The sequence below is a fragment of the Chaetomium globosum genome, genomic scaffold (genome assembly GCF_000143365.1).
Source record: "Chaetomium globosum CBS 148.51 scaffold_7 genomic scaffold, whole genome shotgun sequence".
NCBI classification, from domain to species: domain Eukaryota; kingdom Fungi; phylum Ascomycota; class Sordariomycetes; order Sordariales; family Chaetomiaceae; genus Chaetomium; species Chaetomium globosum.
In genome coordinates, this window is record NT_165982.1 from 1561581 (window position 1) to 1576843 (window position 15263).

General features: G+C 56.4%; 5 protein-coding genes across 5 annotated transcripts in view; 2 read left to right on the top strand and 3 right to left on the bottom strand.

The window, feature by feature from the left end:
• Positions 1-1128: 1128 nt before the first annotated feature.
• CHGG_10082 (uncharacterized protein) lies at positions 1129-3451 on the bottom strand (the record flags this gene model as incomplete). The annotated part of the gene is made up of 5 exons (XM_001228008.1): positions 1129-1388; positions 1496-1870; positions 1953-2115; positions 2214-2339; positions 2918-3451. The coding sequence occupies 5 exons, from the start codon at positions 3449-3451 to the stop codon at positions 1129-1131; spliced, it is 1458 nt and encodes a 485-aa protein (XP_001228009.1).
• Positions 3452-5327: 1876 nt separating this feature from the next.
• On the bottom strand, positions 5328-7288 carry CHGG_10083 (uncharacterized protein; the record flags this gene model as incomplete). Its single annotated transcript, XM_001228009.1, has 5 exons — positions 5328-5536; positions 5817-6472; positions 6604-6737; positions 6795-7058; positions 7178-7288. 5 exons carry the CDS (start codon positions 7286-7288, stop codon positions 5328-5330), a joined length of 1374 nt encoding a protein of 457 aa, XP_001228010.1.
• A 1921-nt stretch (positions 7289-9209) lies between these two features.
• CHGG_10084 (uncharacterized protein) lies at positions 9210-9560 on the top strand (the record flags this gene model as incomplete). Its single annotated transcript, XM_001228010.1, has 1 exon — positions 9210-9560. The coding sequence occupies one exon, from the start codon at positions 9210-9212 to the stop codon at positions 9558-9560; it is 351 nt and encodes a 116-aa protein (XP_001228011.1).
• Positions 9561-11525: 1965 nt separating this feature from the next.
• On the top strand, positions 11526-13582 carry CHGG_10085 (uncharacterized protein; the record flags this gene model as incomplete). The annotated part of the gene is made up of 3 exons (XM_001228011.1): positions 11526-12093; positions 12234-12844; positions 13037-13582. The coding sequence occupies 3 exons, from the start codon at positions 11526-11528 to the stop codon at positions 13580-13582; spliced, it is 1725 nt and encodes a 574-aa protein (XP_001228012.1).
• Positions 13583-14723: 1141 nt separating this feature from the next.
• The window catches only part of CHGG_10086 (uncharacterized protein), a gene marked incomplete at both ends in the record, with an annotated part of 2120 nt that continues 1580 nt past the window's right edge, over positions 14724-15263 (bottom strand). Inside the window, one exon of the mRNA XM_001228012.1 lies at positions 14724-15216. Within this exon, the coding sequence (XP_001228013.1) occupies positions 14724-15216 (493 nt within the window). The remainder of the gene's footprint in view (positions 15217-15263) is intronic.

A 15263-nucleotide genomic window follows, 5' to 3' on the forward strand; every position in this document is an offset into this window, starting at 1 on the left:
CTCTCTTGAGAGTGGCAGCCGAGCTGTAGGGCAGCATGAGCAACCGGTGAGGGAGGAGGAGGCGGCCCCGTTCTGCTTTCTCATGAGGCGCTGTTGGCCGCGCGAGTTGCCACGGGATGCCTCCCGGGGTTGACCGAAGGGTGGGGCAAGCCCCAGGCCTGCCCTCACAAGGGGGGGGTAGGGGGTTGTTGTGGGTGGTGGTGGTGGTGGTGATGGTGGGTTTGGGGGTGGGAGTGGGAGTGGAAGTGGGAGTGGAGGTGGGGTAGGGGACGGAGCTGGGAATGGGTATTCGACCCAGGTTGTGGCCCTGCCATCATACCTGGCCATCATAGAGGGAGTGCTGGCCCAGGTGTGCAAAGCCAGGACCTTGGCTGGGTGTCCGCCGCCCGCGGCCGAGCAGCAGTTGGAAGCGTTGGAGGCGGAGCTGGCCAGGCTGCTGAACGAGGGTAGAGCGGTCATGGCGGGCACGATGACAGCTCCTAACCCCGCTGCCCCTGGGCCGGTACAGCACGCGCACGTTCTGGATTGCAGTGATGGGAGGCAGAACTGGACGGGGGGCGAGGGATCACATAGGCGCCCCAAGGTGGATACGGGGAAAGAACGGATGGTGTTGCCGAGTGGAAACGAGGGAGTTGACATGCATGAGGGCGCTGCACTTCTGATGGCCCTCAAGAAAAAAGCCACCATGCTGGGGTTGTCGGGGCCAGCGGGAGGGAATCGGCTTGGAGAAGGTGGCAGAACGGCATCTGCGGCCATGGATGAGGGGGGAGGCCGGGAGTGAGGCGGGCAGGTTGGGTGGATGCGCAGTGAGTGGAGGAAGATGATGGCGTTTGAGAGCGAGTTTGATCTGAGGTCATGGGAAAAGCGAACCGGGAAGAGGTTCGTCTTCTTGGACGTCTTGGGTTTCGGCGAGCGTTTGGTTAATGCAAAGCAGCATTATGGTATCATGGTTATTCAGGCACTTGTTTATGTCAAGTACATGTCTTCATTGACCCATGAATCCATGTACCCAGTAAGTTCTCGAATATGTCTGTCCTTGTCACAATGTGAATCCTCTCGCTCTCGTCTAGGTACCTACCTACCTACGTACCCAACCAAACATGACACTACTCCCCGCCTTAACTCAACTCACTCAATGACGACTGCCGCTGCGCGAAGGCTACTGTAGTACATGTTGTAAGCGTCCTCTAAATCCTCCCATACCGTCTTGAGCACTCCGTGTTCGTATCCTCTCTCTCCCAATAGGCTGATCTGGATGCCCATTCTGTCACAAATGTTTTTCTGATCCTCGTGCCCAAGATACTGAAACTGTTCCCTAGCAAGGATGAGGACAAGAGTGCGCAGCACCTCGTTCTTCTGATTCTGGTATCTCACTTTGGCACAGCGAACTGAGCACCTCGAAATACACGCGAGCGCGGTCAGCCCAGTCCACGATGATCATGTTGCCGCCCGGCTGCCTGCGAGGCGGGGTCTTACTCTCGGGATATTAACGCACCTTTGTCCATCAGCTTGCATTGGTCATGGCCAATCTTGCCCTTGACACCGCATACGACCGCGGTGACACCGCCAGCGCCGCACGTCACCGCCGATGCCGTGCCGTGCGCAGCAACGAACGATGCGGCAGTCCCTAAAGCGCTCGCAGTCCAACCCATAGGGTTCCACCAGAAGAAAGTCACGGCCACGGCAACGACGGTGCCAATGACGGCCATGCCAGTATTGGCTGCTTTGGGCAGGATGTATCTTTCGTCGAGTAACGGCGCGAGGACGTTCAGGGCAGCGGCTGTGTCGTCTGCGCTGCGGGAAAAGCTTCCGATGAGTTGAGCGAACTCGAGTATTTCCTCAGTGGTGAGCTCCTGTCCGGTATCCCTTCCTGAATTGCCCACAGATGAGAAAATGGACCCCTCGGTCAATGACGGCGAGTGGAATCGATAAGTAGGAACAGTCCAACTTACTCTCGCCCCTGCCAGACCAAGCCTGCACCCAGCCTTTAGCCTCATGGAAAGCGGCATCGAGTGTCGTCAGGGACTCAAGTAGATCACATCTCGTCTGGGAAATGGTTCGTAGCTGACCTCGGAGCGACGGCGGGGTCGAGGTTGCGTTTATAAAAGCTTCGGCCTGAACGGGGAAACTAAGAATCAGTCCAACTTCAGGGTTATGATTCATTACTGGGTGTACGAAGGAGTCACAGAGCGAACCAAAAGGAGCCGTCTTACGAGATTCTCCAGGTCTTTCCAAACACCCCTTGACCTGGTGGTATCCGCTGGCGCCGGCCGTGATCTCATAGCTGCATTGGTCTGGTTACTTCCACCCTGCCGAGGATGGTAGAACTCTTGCAATGTCTGGAATGTTTGGACAGCACCATTCACGGCAATGGTGATGCCGGTGACTGTGAAGGCGCTTCACCGGTTGAGTACCGAACCCATCTGTTAGCAAACCGACTTGAAAAGTGGCTTTTCCTCCTCTTTTCTTTTTCTTTTCCTGTTCTTCCCCTGACGGTCAGAGTACCGGCAGAAAACGACATAAAAAAAGGCTTTCAAGGACTGGACTAACATTTCGATAGCGATATCCACCTTGCTGCGCCTTCCCTTTGGAATGATATCCTGCTCGCGTTTTTTGTGGGCTACAAAACCATCGAGGAGCTTCGCCGCCTTGTCGTGATGCTCTCCAAGCTGGTCTATTTCAAACAACCGCAAAAAAAGGCACGTCGTCGAGTCGGTTAGAGGAAACGAATGTATTTTCGCGCCGCGAAGCATGGCCGCGAGACTCTCAACATCATCGTTCGTGCATCCGTCGCTGCCCCTGAATTCGGCTCGAGCCTGCGGCAAGTATTCTGTCAGAAGCCCATGTCCCGGTGATGTTCACCATGGGTGGTAAGTCAGGACAGCAGGGCCACGACTAGTGAAAGACGGACATGCACCAGGAAAATGCCTTGATGAGCCCTCTGAGAGGCGGGAGGCGGCTCCGCAGTCTCAATGGCCCAGCTGGGTCCGAGATGCCCAAGGCTTTCGGTGACGAAGTCGGCAAATCGGTTATGGTTTTGTGCTGTGTCAGATCGGCCCTTTGCGTACAACTGTATGTGAAAATGCCGGGCTTCCGGGCGTGCGTTGGTGGGCACAGGGAAGCTGGTGACGGCGGATGTGGCGATTTGGGCGCCGAGAAGTTCGGTCGCATCACCGCCGCCAGAAGATGAGAAGAAGCGTCCTGTCGCCATAGACTTCCAGAGGCAAATACCATCGGTGGTGAGCTTGTGACAGTTTGAGATCGAGCCTTGTCCGGTTCCAATAGCGGGGTGCGAGGTCTTATGGCTTGGGTAGACCACGCAAACACGAACGACCGAGCTCCTGGCCGGCTCCGGGACCACTAGCTGCCGGGTCCGAAGGCATCCATCCCATTGCCGAGCTTCTCGTAGGCTCACAAACGAGGCGTCGGGTACGTCCGCAAGGCAACGCATGGTTGGGCGTCTCGGGCACCGTTGGTGGTCGTTGTCGAGACGAGATGGTGGGAAGTGAAGCCAATCAGCTCGCCCATGGGTATGATGCTGAGCGCGGTGAGGCCGGCACATGCAAGGAGGTCGCAGAATGTTGAACATGATACGTCAACAGATGCTGCGAGAGCAATGAGTTGGCGTCACACAGCCTCGCTGCGGGGTCTGCGCCGCCCAAGGTGCTTTCATTTTTGTTTCTCTGCCCTGCCAGTTCACCTCCGATTGGCACCCTTGAGCCACCACTTCCAACCCCGCAACATCAGTGTTGTTAATGTTCTTATGCCCGTCAAATTCCGCTGCTAACGGGTACATCTGGACGAAACGCCATCATAAGAAAACCACCGATCTTTTACCAGAGGGGAGCCCGGACCGTGAGCGGATGGACGCTGAGCGCGAGCAACTTCTGCCGGTGGGAAACCACGCGGGGCCGCGACACGACTCTCAGAGCGGGGCGCTTATTCCAAATGAGCTTTTTGAAGGCGATGCAAACCCGGACGAGGCCGACGCCGACTCAGGAAACCGTGCGGCGCATCTGGAAGCTTGCCGTCAGTCTTTGGAGTTTCAGATGAAGCAGTATCTGAAGTATGTTGTCAGGGTCCGCAGTACTGGCATCGAGCCAAAAGACCTTCTTGCCGGGCTAGGTAAGTAGACTCGTGTCAGACCTTCCTGACGTTGCTGGCGCTGGCGCTGGAGCTCTGATTTCTCTGACATGTCGGCTCTCCACAGAACTACCCGAGAGTGGACCCAACGCGCCTACACTTGACTTTTGGTGTTTGGTCGCAGTTCGAGACCGTTTTATTGCACGGGCGAATATCTTGCTCGAGGAACTAGGGGCCAACAAGACGAGGGCAACGGTATCCCTCGCGAGATCACTGAGGTCCTCGGGCTTGATCGCCATTATATCCTTCATGTGAGCCACTTCCACCTCTTGCCATGGGATTCGAGACGATTCCGCGACAGTTGCGGGTGTGTTTACACTACCTACTGTTTACACTTTTCCACCTCCTAGAGCTACTTCGGCGGCTGCTGAGCCCGCCATACGGCCGATGCTTCACGCAGCTTGTTTCTTGCCTTTTCTTTACAACGCGCTCTTGGCTGGCAAGGTATGGGCGACTGGGAGATGCGAGCATAAACTGAAGTTTCTTGTGCAGCGCGCCACAATTTGGGACTTGGACGGAGGAGACAGGGATGAGTTGCAATCCTTTTCGCGCTTATTCCGGATGCTGCTATGAGTGTTGTAGGCTGGCTCTTGAGCGCGCCGTTGGACGCCGAGCGAGAGTACCTAGGTATTGATACCAATTATCACACGGCTCCGTGGGCCAGACCAGTAACGGGTCTTGATCGCCAAATCATCCTAGAATTAGCCACACTACAGATCTTCCTTGCTCGAGTTGCTACAACTAACATCTTCGGATGACCAGAGACTCTTTCGGTGGGGATGCGATGACGATGTGTATGTGAGTACCTCGGCATGGGTAAAGTTAGTTGTTGGAGGTAACCACAACGGAGAGCCTTGGGAGGTGGTTCCAATGGCTACAAAGACCTCACAGAGGACAGGGGATAACAGGCGGTTGGTTTCAAGAGTGCAAACAGCGGCTCCTGAGGTCTCCAATGTGTTGTTTCCCAACTGGACCGACCAAACTTGCCCAACACGGAAGCGAAACCAAAGGTCTGCACAAAGCTCACACAGATTTTGCATGGCAATTTATCCTGATTATCAAATTCTAACTGAATGCATCACCCCCGGGTATTTGAAGTCCAAAATGAGAAAGGCGGCTCTAGGCTCGCGACTTTCAACTCGCTCAATGACAATCGACTCATAAGTACTACACCATTAAACCCCCTAGTTCGTCGTCGGCATGCCCCAGCGAGGAGCGTTGATGATGATGCCCATCAAGCAGCCCGAAATGATACCGGTGACGGGGAGGGTGATGATCCAGCCGAGGTAGATCCAGGCGACCATGCGCCAGTTGACGGTGCGCCATGTGCCGGAGCAGAGACCGACGCCGACGGTGGCACCAGTGATGCACTGAGTGGTGGAGACAGGGAGCTCTGCAAGATAGTTAGCACCTGATGGTAGCACGGCCGGGGAGTCAAAAAACTTACTCAAGCGGGTGGCCAGAATGACGGTGATGGCAGAGCCAAGCTCCATAGAGAAACCACGCGAGGGCGATTGCAGAGTCAGGCGGTTACCCAAGTTGCGCATGATGTTGTAGCCGTAAGTCCAGACACCGATGACCAGCATGGCAGCGCCAAAAACGAGAATCCAGATGGGAACCTCGGACTTGCCGTCCTCGGGGAGCGGGGTCTCGTTCCCAGATCTGGAAGATACTGGCGTAGGGGCCAATGGCGTTGGCAATGTCGTTGGCTCCGTGGACGAAGGAGGCGGTGGCGGCAGTCATGATCTGGAGGAAGCTGTACATATACTCGGTCTTGTTGTCGAAGTGCTGGGCGTGGGCGTGCACCTCGTCAAGGTTGCTGGCGAGCTTGTTGTGCGTGCTCTGGGCGTTGACGACATCCTGGTCGATACCGCGCAGGAGGGCCCACTTGAAATACCAGAAGAGGACGTTGCCTTGGTACCACTTGCCCTCGGGCTTGGGGCCAACGAGAGACTTCGGGGCCTTGGTGATGTTGGCCAGGGGGCTCGGGGTGGGGCGCTCGGTCGAACCGGCATCGGAACCGTCGGCGTTCTTGGTCTTCTCTGGGTTGGAATCGCCGACAACCTCGACGTCGCCGCGCTCAGCAGCGTTGCGAGCGTCGAGCTGCTCCTTGGTAAGGCGGCCCTCGTAGTAATCCTTGACGCCAACGTCGACATCCGCAGGCGGGGGCGGGACCTCACCACGGCGGAGCAGGAGAAGGCCCATCGGGATGTGGTACCAGCGGAGCTGCCAGTCTTCCTTGATGACGACGCGGTACATCCAGGGCGTGAGGGTGACGCCGATCAGGAGCGCAAAGGCGGCACCGACACCGACAATGGTACCCGGCAACCTCGGGGTTCGGTGAGCGTGACCTTGTATCCGCCCACCCTTCCAGAGCAGCAACATGGTGAGCAGGCAAGCGGTCAGGCCGAAGTAGACGGGGACGACGCGCAGAGCCCAGATGGCGGGGTTCCTGCGCACCATGACGGTGTACTTGGTGACCAAGAAGAGGATGGCCGCGAAGCGCCCGAAAGGCCGGGGGCGATGATCCAGGCAAGGAACACCTGCACCACGCCGGAGTTGATGTTGCCCTCGGGGCTGACCCATTGGGACACCTGTGAGAAAGCCCATTAGCGCCCCATCTTCCCGGTTCCGATTTTGAGATCACTCACCGGTGGGCACCGACGGACGCAACACCCATGCCGATGACACCACCGAGAATAGAATGGGTGGTCGACACAGGCATGCCGATTCTTGTGGCGAAGGTTAGGTAGATGGACGAGGCGACGACGGCGCAGACCATTTCCGAGCATGAGAAGTTCCGGAACCTCAGCAAAAAGCGAGGTATCGACAATCTTGGTACGGATGGTGTCGGCGACACGAGCACCCACGCCGACGGCGCCGGCAAACTCCATGATGGAGGCGAGGACCATGGCCTGGAGATAGGTCACGGATTGGGAAGCGACGGACGTCGCCCACGAGTTGGCCACATCGTTGGCACCTGGGACACGGGCCTGTTAGCACCCAGGCTCTCTCGTGATGGAAGAAAAAAAACGCCCTGATGCCTTGCATTCCGGGGATCCTCACCCAATAATTCCAGCGCGTCAAGCGCGGCGAAGATGGTGCCGATGGCCAAAGATGGTAGTCGTACTGGTGCAGTAGGCATCTTGGCGGTGTGAGTTCCCGTCGTATGCAGTCGCGTGCTCAGGTGAGAACAGCAGCGCGCGGGCTGTTGTTGGGTTGATCGACCTGGGGAGCGGAAGGGATGATGAGAAACAGACACGGGCCGGTTGTTCTGTATTTAACCAGGCAGGACGCAGGGTCAAAGAGCAGCAGCAGCAGCAGCAGCTAGGCCCCCAGGGAAGAGCTCCCATACACGTGGGACGGTGGCCCCGACCGAGGACTCAAGATTTTGACCCACCCACTTCCTGCATCCACATCTTGGCGGTTCGGGAGACCTGACCCTGGAGAAATGTCTGGTTGGCTTGGTTGGGCAGGCCACCGGCAGGCGGGGTGGGACGGAGGGGCTGAAGACAGCCTTGGCGGGCCGAGTCGGTTGCCCTTGATGTCGTTACGACGGGGGTGTCCGATCTGCACGAGCCTCTCACGTCGCCCTGCGGGGGGAACGTGCCCCCCAGGGCGTTTGCCGCCAGGCGAGATGCTCGGTCAGACCAAATGGACAAGCTGCGGGATCCATGTGGCGCTCTCGACGTTGGGCGTTCGGGGGGCCGGGGCAAGGTGTCGAATCGGGGCATCACGATCCCACCTTGACGGGTGACGCTGGGCGTGGGGTGTCATTGCAGGGTTCGCCTGAACATTGTTTTCGATATTCTAAACCCCAAATGACCCGTCATCGGAGGCTCTTGTGCTGTCTGTGAGAGGGCATTTTTGACGAGATCTGCAGCCTTCAAGAGGCATGCGACCAGTTGACTAGTGTGGTGTAGTGTAGTTTACCCGGCGGCGCCTCTGTTTCTCCGCGTCTCGCACCGACTGCTACTGTAGCGTCTCATGTACCAATATCGATATGTGTGTGTTGTGTGTTGTTTTTCCCGTTTCCCCGTTTCCCAGTTTGCACATGCCGTGTCTCGTTCGGAAACGGCCCCCGGGCTCTTCAATGCGAGCTCCTTCCTGCATTGTCGGGGAAGCCACCCTCTTTCGATCACCGCCTTCGCTTGAACGTGGGCCAGATGTGCCCAGCATCGATATTGCCACCTTTTTGGTCGAGTTTTTTGAGTTTGTCGACCTTTCGAGACGACGCAGTGGATCGCCGTGGGACCGCCGTGGGATTCTGCGAGCAATTGCAGTTTTCGAGAAAGCAGCCTCTGACATCCTTGATTCGAGACATGCGGCTGGGTCTAAATAGCAGCCAAGCCCTGCCAAGATCGGGACATCTTCTTGGCGTGGGGCACAGGGACCAGTTCTTTGGGCCAATGGGCGGGTCTGGAATCGCAACGTGCACAATCTGCTCGCTGAACTTCAACGACAACCCATGGCGGGGTCTTTCAAAGTCTGCCGTTGAGTGCCATCCAACATGCACATCGAGCCAGAATTCAATGGTTCCGCAATGCCCACAACAAACTTCCCGAGGGTGAACGCCTGCCCAATTAGATTATCGTTTTGACGAACTGAGCAACAACCCCGAGAAGGCGCGTCGTCGGGTCAGCAATGCCCGGCTGATGTTGGAGTCTTGGGCTACGGGAAAGACGAAATTCGATATGCGAAAGTTGAAAACACGAGAGCGCGAGATGATGTCGCTTGTTCGCGGCCGTCTCCCGAGTTTTGCACATAGCAATAACTAATGACTTTCTCATGCCAGTCACCCCGTGTCATTTCCACTACAACTCGCAAGTCGCAGTCGTTACCAGGCCGTCAATAGTCGGTGGCCGTTTCCAGAAGAAGGGTCACGGTTGGGCACTTGTGTGCACCAACATTGCGAACACTCCGCAATGCTCCTCTCAACTCGCTCCCTCAGACTAAGTAATAGCGGGAGGGACTTTTCGTCACAGATCGAGTGCCCTCCCATCGCTCATTGGAGAGTCGAATGATATGAGCCGAGGATCAGCTTCTCCATTCATTGCCCTCAAATGATGGCCAATGACCCAACGGGGACACCGAGTGGCCTAATTTGGGCCAACCGCCACAGCTTCTGCCTTCGCTGGTGCCGGGATCCGCTCGAGTCTGCTCCCTCAGGCCCGATCGTCGTTACACTGCATTGTCTACTTGCGGCCCGGGTCTCAACCCGTGGCGCTGGGATGGCAATGCAGGGCCCGCCGGGGCACCCTCAATATGATGCCGCTCCTTTGACTCGTCTTCTCGCCTATCAGGAGCTACTGCAGACGCAAGTACTCGGCGCTAGCTTGAGCCCCCGGCGTGCCTCGCTGGCTGACGAGCGTCTGGGTCGCGTGGCAATGACGGAAATGTCTGGATTAACACTCTAGAAGGTCTGCCACTTTTTCACTCGCCACTTCTCTTGCCTTGTCCGAGTTCTCGGAAAGCGAGGACCGTGGCGCGCCTTCGTTCGCGTACAACGTTTGGGGTCTCTGCCCTCCGTGTTATGGGCTTGGAATCTAGCCTGAGCCTGCTTCCTGCCACCTCCGACTCTCGACCGCACACGCTTCAAAATCTCTTACCCCATGTCTGCTCCGATGCAAGATGCGCCAGGGGCGCGATGCGAACGTTGACTTAGTGGGGAAGAGGCGCGCGGGGGTTGAGACACATCAAGGATTCTTTTCAGCCACTCCCAACTTTGGATTCGAATTCGGCAGTCCTGTGCATGGCGCCAACCCGCATGAGACTACTAGTCCCAAGATTTTGAAACCGAAGCATCTCATTACGGCCACCGACGTCGGACGGCGTGGCGCCATTAGTGCGTTGATGGCCGTTCTGCTTTCTGCGCGGATCGTCGAGCACTGTCCTTGGCGATATCGAGAAATTGTTCGCGTGTCCAGTGATGCAAGCAAACAAGGGTGCTGCTTAGTTATTCCCTCCTTGCGAGAGGTCTCGTACTCTTGAGGGGCTTTATTACCCTAACCCTCCAAATCGAGGCCGAAGGAAGCCATCACCGGGAATGTGCCGGACGGCCCCGCATCCGGCCTGTTCGGTGAAGCAGCTGAGCCGCAAATCCGGGAGAATGTCGGTTTCCGGGGAACTGCCTCCGATGGGCCGGATACTTGTCGACTTGCCAAACGGCGTAGTGCCACACAAATCACAACATGGGCTAAATATCCTGTTGGTATCACGGTATCACCATCGCCTCGGTTCACACATGTCGTGTCGTTCTTGAAGGAGGGCGACAGAGCTAGCGCAGGGGAGTCTTTCAAGGCGGCAGTGACTGTTGGGCTGTTCAACGCCGGCTCCATGCCATTACCCTTTTGTAAAATGTCGCGCGCTTGTTACTGCCAAAACCCAGTCGTGGTAGAGTAGAAACGTTGCAGATGAAATAACTACTTTCACCGTAATTATTATTATTATTATTCATACTCCGCTATGCCCTAGGGCGTGCCGGACCCTCAGCTATTTAGTGTACAGGAAAACCGTGCCCTCCCGGGCCGGGTGAAAAACCCATACCAACAATCAAGGAACGATGCGTTCTGGTGAGTCTGCGTATACAAAGAGAGGAGGCCTCCTGGCTTCCGAACGGGGGCGCTTCAGGCCGCCGCTTCCAGCTCGAGCCTCCTGGCTAAGTTGTACATCGGCAGCTTCCCCGAGTCCATCAGCCAGTCGAGAACTCTCCTCGCGAGCCGTGCAGTCGTGGGATTGATGCCGTGTAGAACAGAGTAAAAGTCCCGTCGTGTCCGAATTCCAGTTCTCTCCCATCTTCGAGTCAACGGTGGGGCCAAGCACCACAATACCAGGTGTTCGGCAGTCTCTCGTCCCTCCCCACACTCGCAGGCAGGAGTCAGAACCTCCGGGACTCCCCATGTAAACAAGAAGTCCCGTAAGCCTATTGCTCCCGTCCGGATTTGAATCAGCAGTGAGCTCTTCGCCTTGCTGAGACCGTCGTGCCTCCTTAGGGTTTCGTTCCGGAATAGCGTCTCCTGCTGATGGTCAAAGTCGTCCGCCAGCCTGGTGACCGCCCTGCCGTCCCGTTCCTTTAACCACCTCGCTTTCCAAGCCTCTTCTACTACCCTGTTCGTATCAACGATTCCCCCGTCCAGCGTCACCGTAATTACCGGCTCCCGTTCGGATACTTTAAGTTGATTAAGCCGTTCAAACAGGCGACAATCGGGAGAGTTGGTTGCATGGGAGACCGCAGGAATCAAAAAATATTCTGCGAGAATTGTGGTGTTGATGACTTCTTTGACTTTGGTGAGAATTGTAATAATGCATTCACAGCTTCGGGGGATGAATGGAGCTGATTTGACGCGTGGCGTTGGCAAACTAAAATCGGGTTGAACTCTTACATGCTTCATTCCGCTCGTGCTACCACACATCAACACCCATCGCACATCAACACTGATCAACGGCCAACCACCCCAACTTCAGATGGCATGGACTCCGACGCAAGCAGCAAGTATTACTGGGAACCACCTGGGGCAACGGAGCCTGTTCCAGACCTAGACGATGATCTCGCGCAATTGTCGCAGGAGATTGAAGCGTGGGTTGGCACAAGACCTGACCCATCATCTCTCGATATTATAGCGGCCTATGACGAATTACGCCATCTCGATATCAAGGAGAGCTTGTTACTCGCGGAAAAGAAGAAGCGGTACGAAAACTGCCCGTCCCCGAAGCCTGCGACGATGGTTATACGAGACACACAATGGGACGTCATCTCCCACGTACTCGAGCCCCGACGACAACTATTTCGTCTCAACGAACTGGAGCTATCCCGTGGTAATTTACGGCCTCTCAATATTACCGACGTGCCCCTAGACGTTTGGTATATCATTTTTCACAGCTTCCAGGATGACGCCATCACGGAGGCTGCGCGCTGGCGCCACGGCGTTGACTGGCATGAATATGATAGAGGTCCACGAAGCCACAGATGAAGGCGGACTTTCTGCAAACTTCGCCTCCTTTGCCGCTTATTCTATGAGCTGGCAACACCACTCTTGTTTCCCGTTGTGCAGGTCGAGCTTACCCGGGCTTCCCTCGATTTAGCTGAGAAGATCTCGAAAACCCATTCATGGCGGCCAACATCCGGGGTATCCATGTTTCCATTGGGAATCGGCCAAAGGAGTACGCCGACAGCATTGCACGATTTAAGGAGATCCGACTTGCAACCGTGGCCGGGTTCCGAGAAGGCTGCAGAGATGAAATTAGGTCCCACGAAGACTTCGGGCCCGAGGAGGCTGACGACGACAGCGAATACAGGGCGACCGAATTACGACGGGCGATGAAAAATTACAACCGTATACGCCATGAATGGGCGGAATACGTTCGTGCAGCAGAGAGCGGAGAAGCGCTTGTACGGCCACTCTCAAAATATCAGAAGATCCTGCACGAAGGATACGCCGAATATTGCCGTTTGAAACAGGAGCAGCATGAAGTCCTCCAAAACGGCAATTTTGCCAATTCACTTGCGGCGGCCGCTTCGCAGATGCCCAATGTCCATTGCTTTCATTTCAGGGAGCTGGTCCCAGATTACTGGAAGTACGACCACGTCGAAGCGCTGAATGATACCGAGATCGTTTCTCGTTTGATGCCGGTCTCGTGGGATCCACGGGATATCGGGTACAAGTTTCTCGGGATAAAGGAAGCGGTCCGTACTCTGGAACCTGTGAGACTGCTCTGGGAGCTACCAATAGCCTTGCATTGAGCACGTGTCTCCATGACCCAGATGAGTATGAGCAGCTTACCTATGTTGGCCCACTTCCTGAAGATCTATGCTCAAGACCACAACGAAACATCAGCGTGAGACGAGTTGGGCGCTGCGTGCGAGATGCTAGAATCTTTGTAAATGGGTTTCAAGGACGGTTGGAGACACAGAAAGGCCCCCCTCTCCCACGAAGACAAGTCCCATCTCGACACTTTCGTAGGGACAATCCTATCGCGGTGTGGGCAGCAACTACGCAGCTTAAAACTCAGCTTCAATGGCGTGGTGATTGACACCGGTGAGCGTGTTAGACACTCGTATCCGGCCAATTCCATTCTCAGTACTCAGAAACTGTCTCAGATACGTTACTTAAATCTCCACTCCCTCAAACTCGACGAGAAAGCGCTCAATACGCTCTGCCATGGCCTCGGTAACAGCATCTGGCGGTTCGACTTGTGCTGTATTGCGGTATACAACGGCGTCTGGGCAAATGCCATCGACATTCTGCGCACCAAGATGCCAGTCACGACGGCAACAGGCATGGACAAGGGCCAGAGAGCTAGAGCTTTGGTGTCGCTCAAGTATCTCTGCGGGGGAGAGTTTGGGCCAGAGTTCTCGAAGGACAAAAGTCCGCTTTCGCCAGCGGCGGAGAAGTACTTGAAGGGCATTCTCGACCTCAATCCATTAAAGGGCCAGAATTGAAGGACGTTTGCACGGTTTGCACCTGCGCATACGAGATTCGGTTTTGGCAGACCTTTACGTTGTGCCACTGAGTCTCTGGAGAGGGCCAAGGCAGACATGGGAGGCTTCGGAGTGGGCATTCAGCGGCGCATTTAAAGCACCCTTTAAGTCCCTTGGAAGCAAGTTGCTAGCATACACGCGGGCCGTGCTCAGGTCTCAGTGATGAATGAAGCTGGAATGACGGCATGCTCGATGGGCAGCCCGGGAGGATGGCGGGAGCCACCTGGGCCACCCATAATTAGGTATAGAGATCCCTGGGATACCCTGGGATATCAGGGTTGTTTCGAGGCCGCCGCTATGAATCGAGATGAGGACAATGTGGAATCTGTACATACAATTGGTTGCACGCCAAGATAGCCTTCAGATCCATGCTCTCGGGCGCTTCGTTTCGACGTTTTGGGAATTTCGCTGACAGTGGCTGCGCCGCAGAGCGTTTCTTGGCCAGCTAAGTTTCCATTTCAGGAAGTGATCCGCTCAACTAAAGGACGAGTAAGGAGGCGGATGGCTATCTTGGCCGTTACCTTGACCACTGTGAGTTCACTCCTTTGTCGTCAGGCTGACGTCCATGGATCGGCCTTGATAGGTTGTTCCTGGCCTGGCTGGGTTACAAATACCACCAAAGCCCAACTTCAGGTGTTATTTCAACTTTGGACATTGAACCCAGCCAAGCACACAGCAAACTGGCAAACACGGACTCAACCATATTGTTGTCCTTCAGGAGAGATCATGTCATACATCAACACACCTCTTGGGCCACCGCCCCCTTACGCACAACCAAACATGCACCAACCCCAGAACCACTTCTCCCAGGGCTTCCCACCACCACCCAACACCATGGGCTGGAACCAAAACCCGAATTTCCCCCCTCAAGGATACCCGCATCCCTACGGCCCATACCCACCCTACACCAACCAACCCTACCCACCGCAACAATACCCCCCCCAACAACCCCCCTACCACCACCCAACCAACCACACCACCATCACCACCACCATTACCCGCCCCAACGGTTACAACCCCAACAACCCCCCCGAATACCCCCTCATCCAAACCGCCAAACGCCAAATGACCTTCCTCACCCCGGACCGCACCACCCCGCTCTTCACCATCCTCTACCCGTCCTCCCCTCTCCCTCACCCCGCAGCTGACCATCCACCCGCGGCGGCGACGGCAGCGGGCCGGAGCCTGGGCGGGGCGCTGGTTCCACAGCCTGACGACGGACAAGGGTAGAAGGCGTATCTGCACGGGCAGTGGGGGGCGTGGGTGGGGATGTGGGCGGGGGGCGGTATCGGTTCCGCAAGAAGTTTGTGAGCTGCACGGGGCTGGGGGCGGGTGCGCAGGGCAGGTTGAAGTGGGTGGTGGAGGAGGGGGCGTTGGTGCTGGTGGAGGATGGGGGAGTGGGTGGGTATGTGGCGAGGTTTGTGGCCAGGGATGGGGCCGAGGCGGGGGGTGGGACGAGCCGGAATGAGGGGCGGTTGGTGGTGCTGAGGGAAGGGTTGACGGATGGGCAGTTTGGGGAGGTGGTGGTTACGCTGGTGGCGGAGATGGAGAGGAAGAGGAGGGATAATGAGGATATGAAGATCTCGAAGGGGGTTCTGGGGGCGATGTGAAGGAAGGGGTGTTGGGTTTAGGTTGGGTTGGG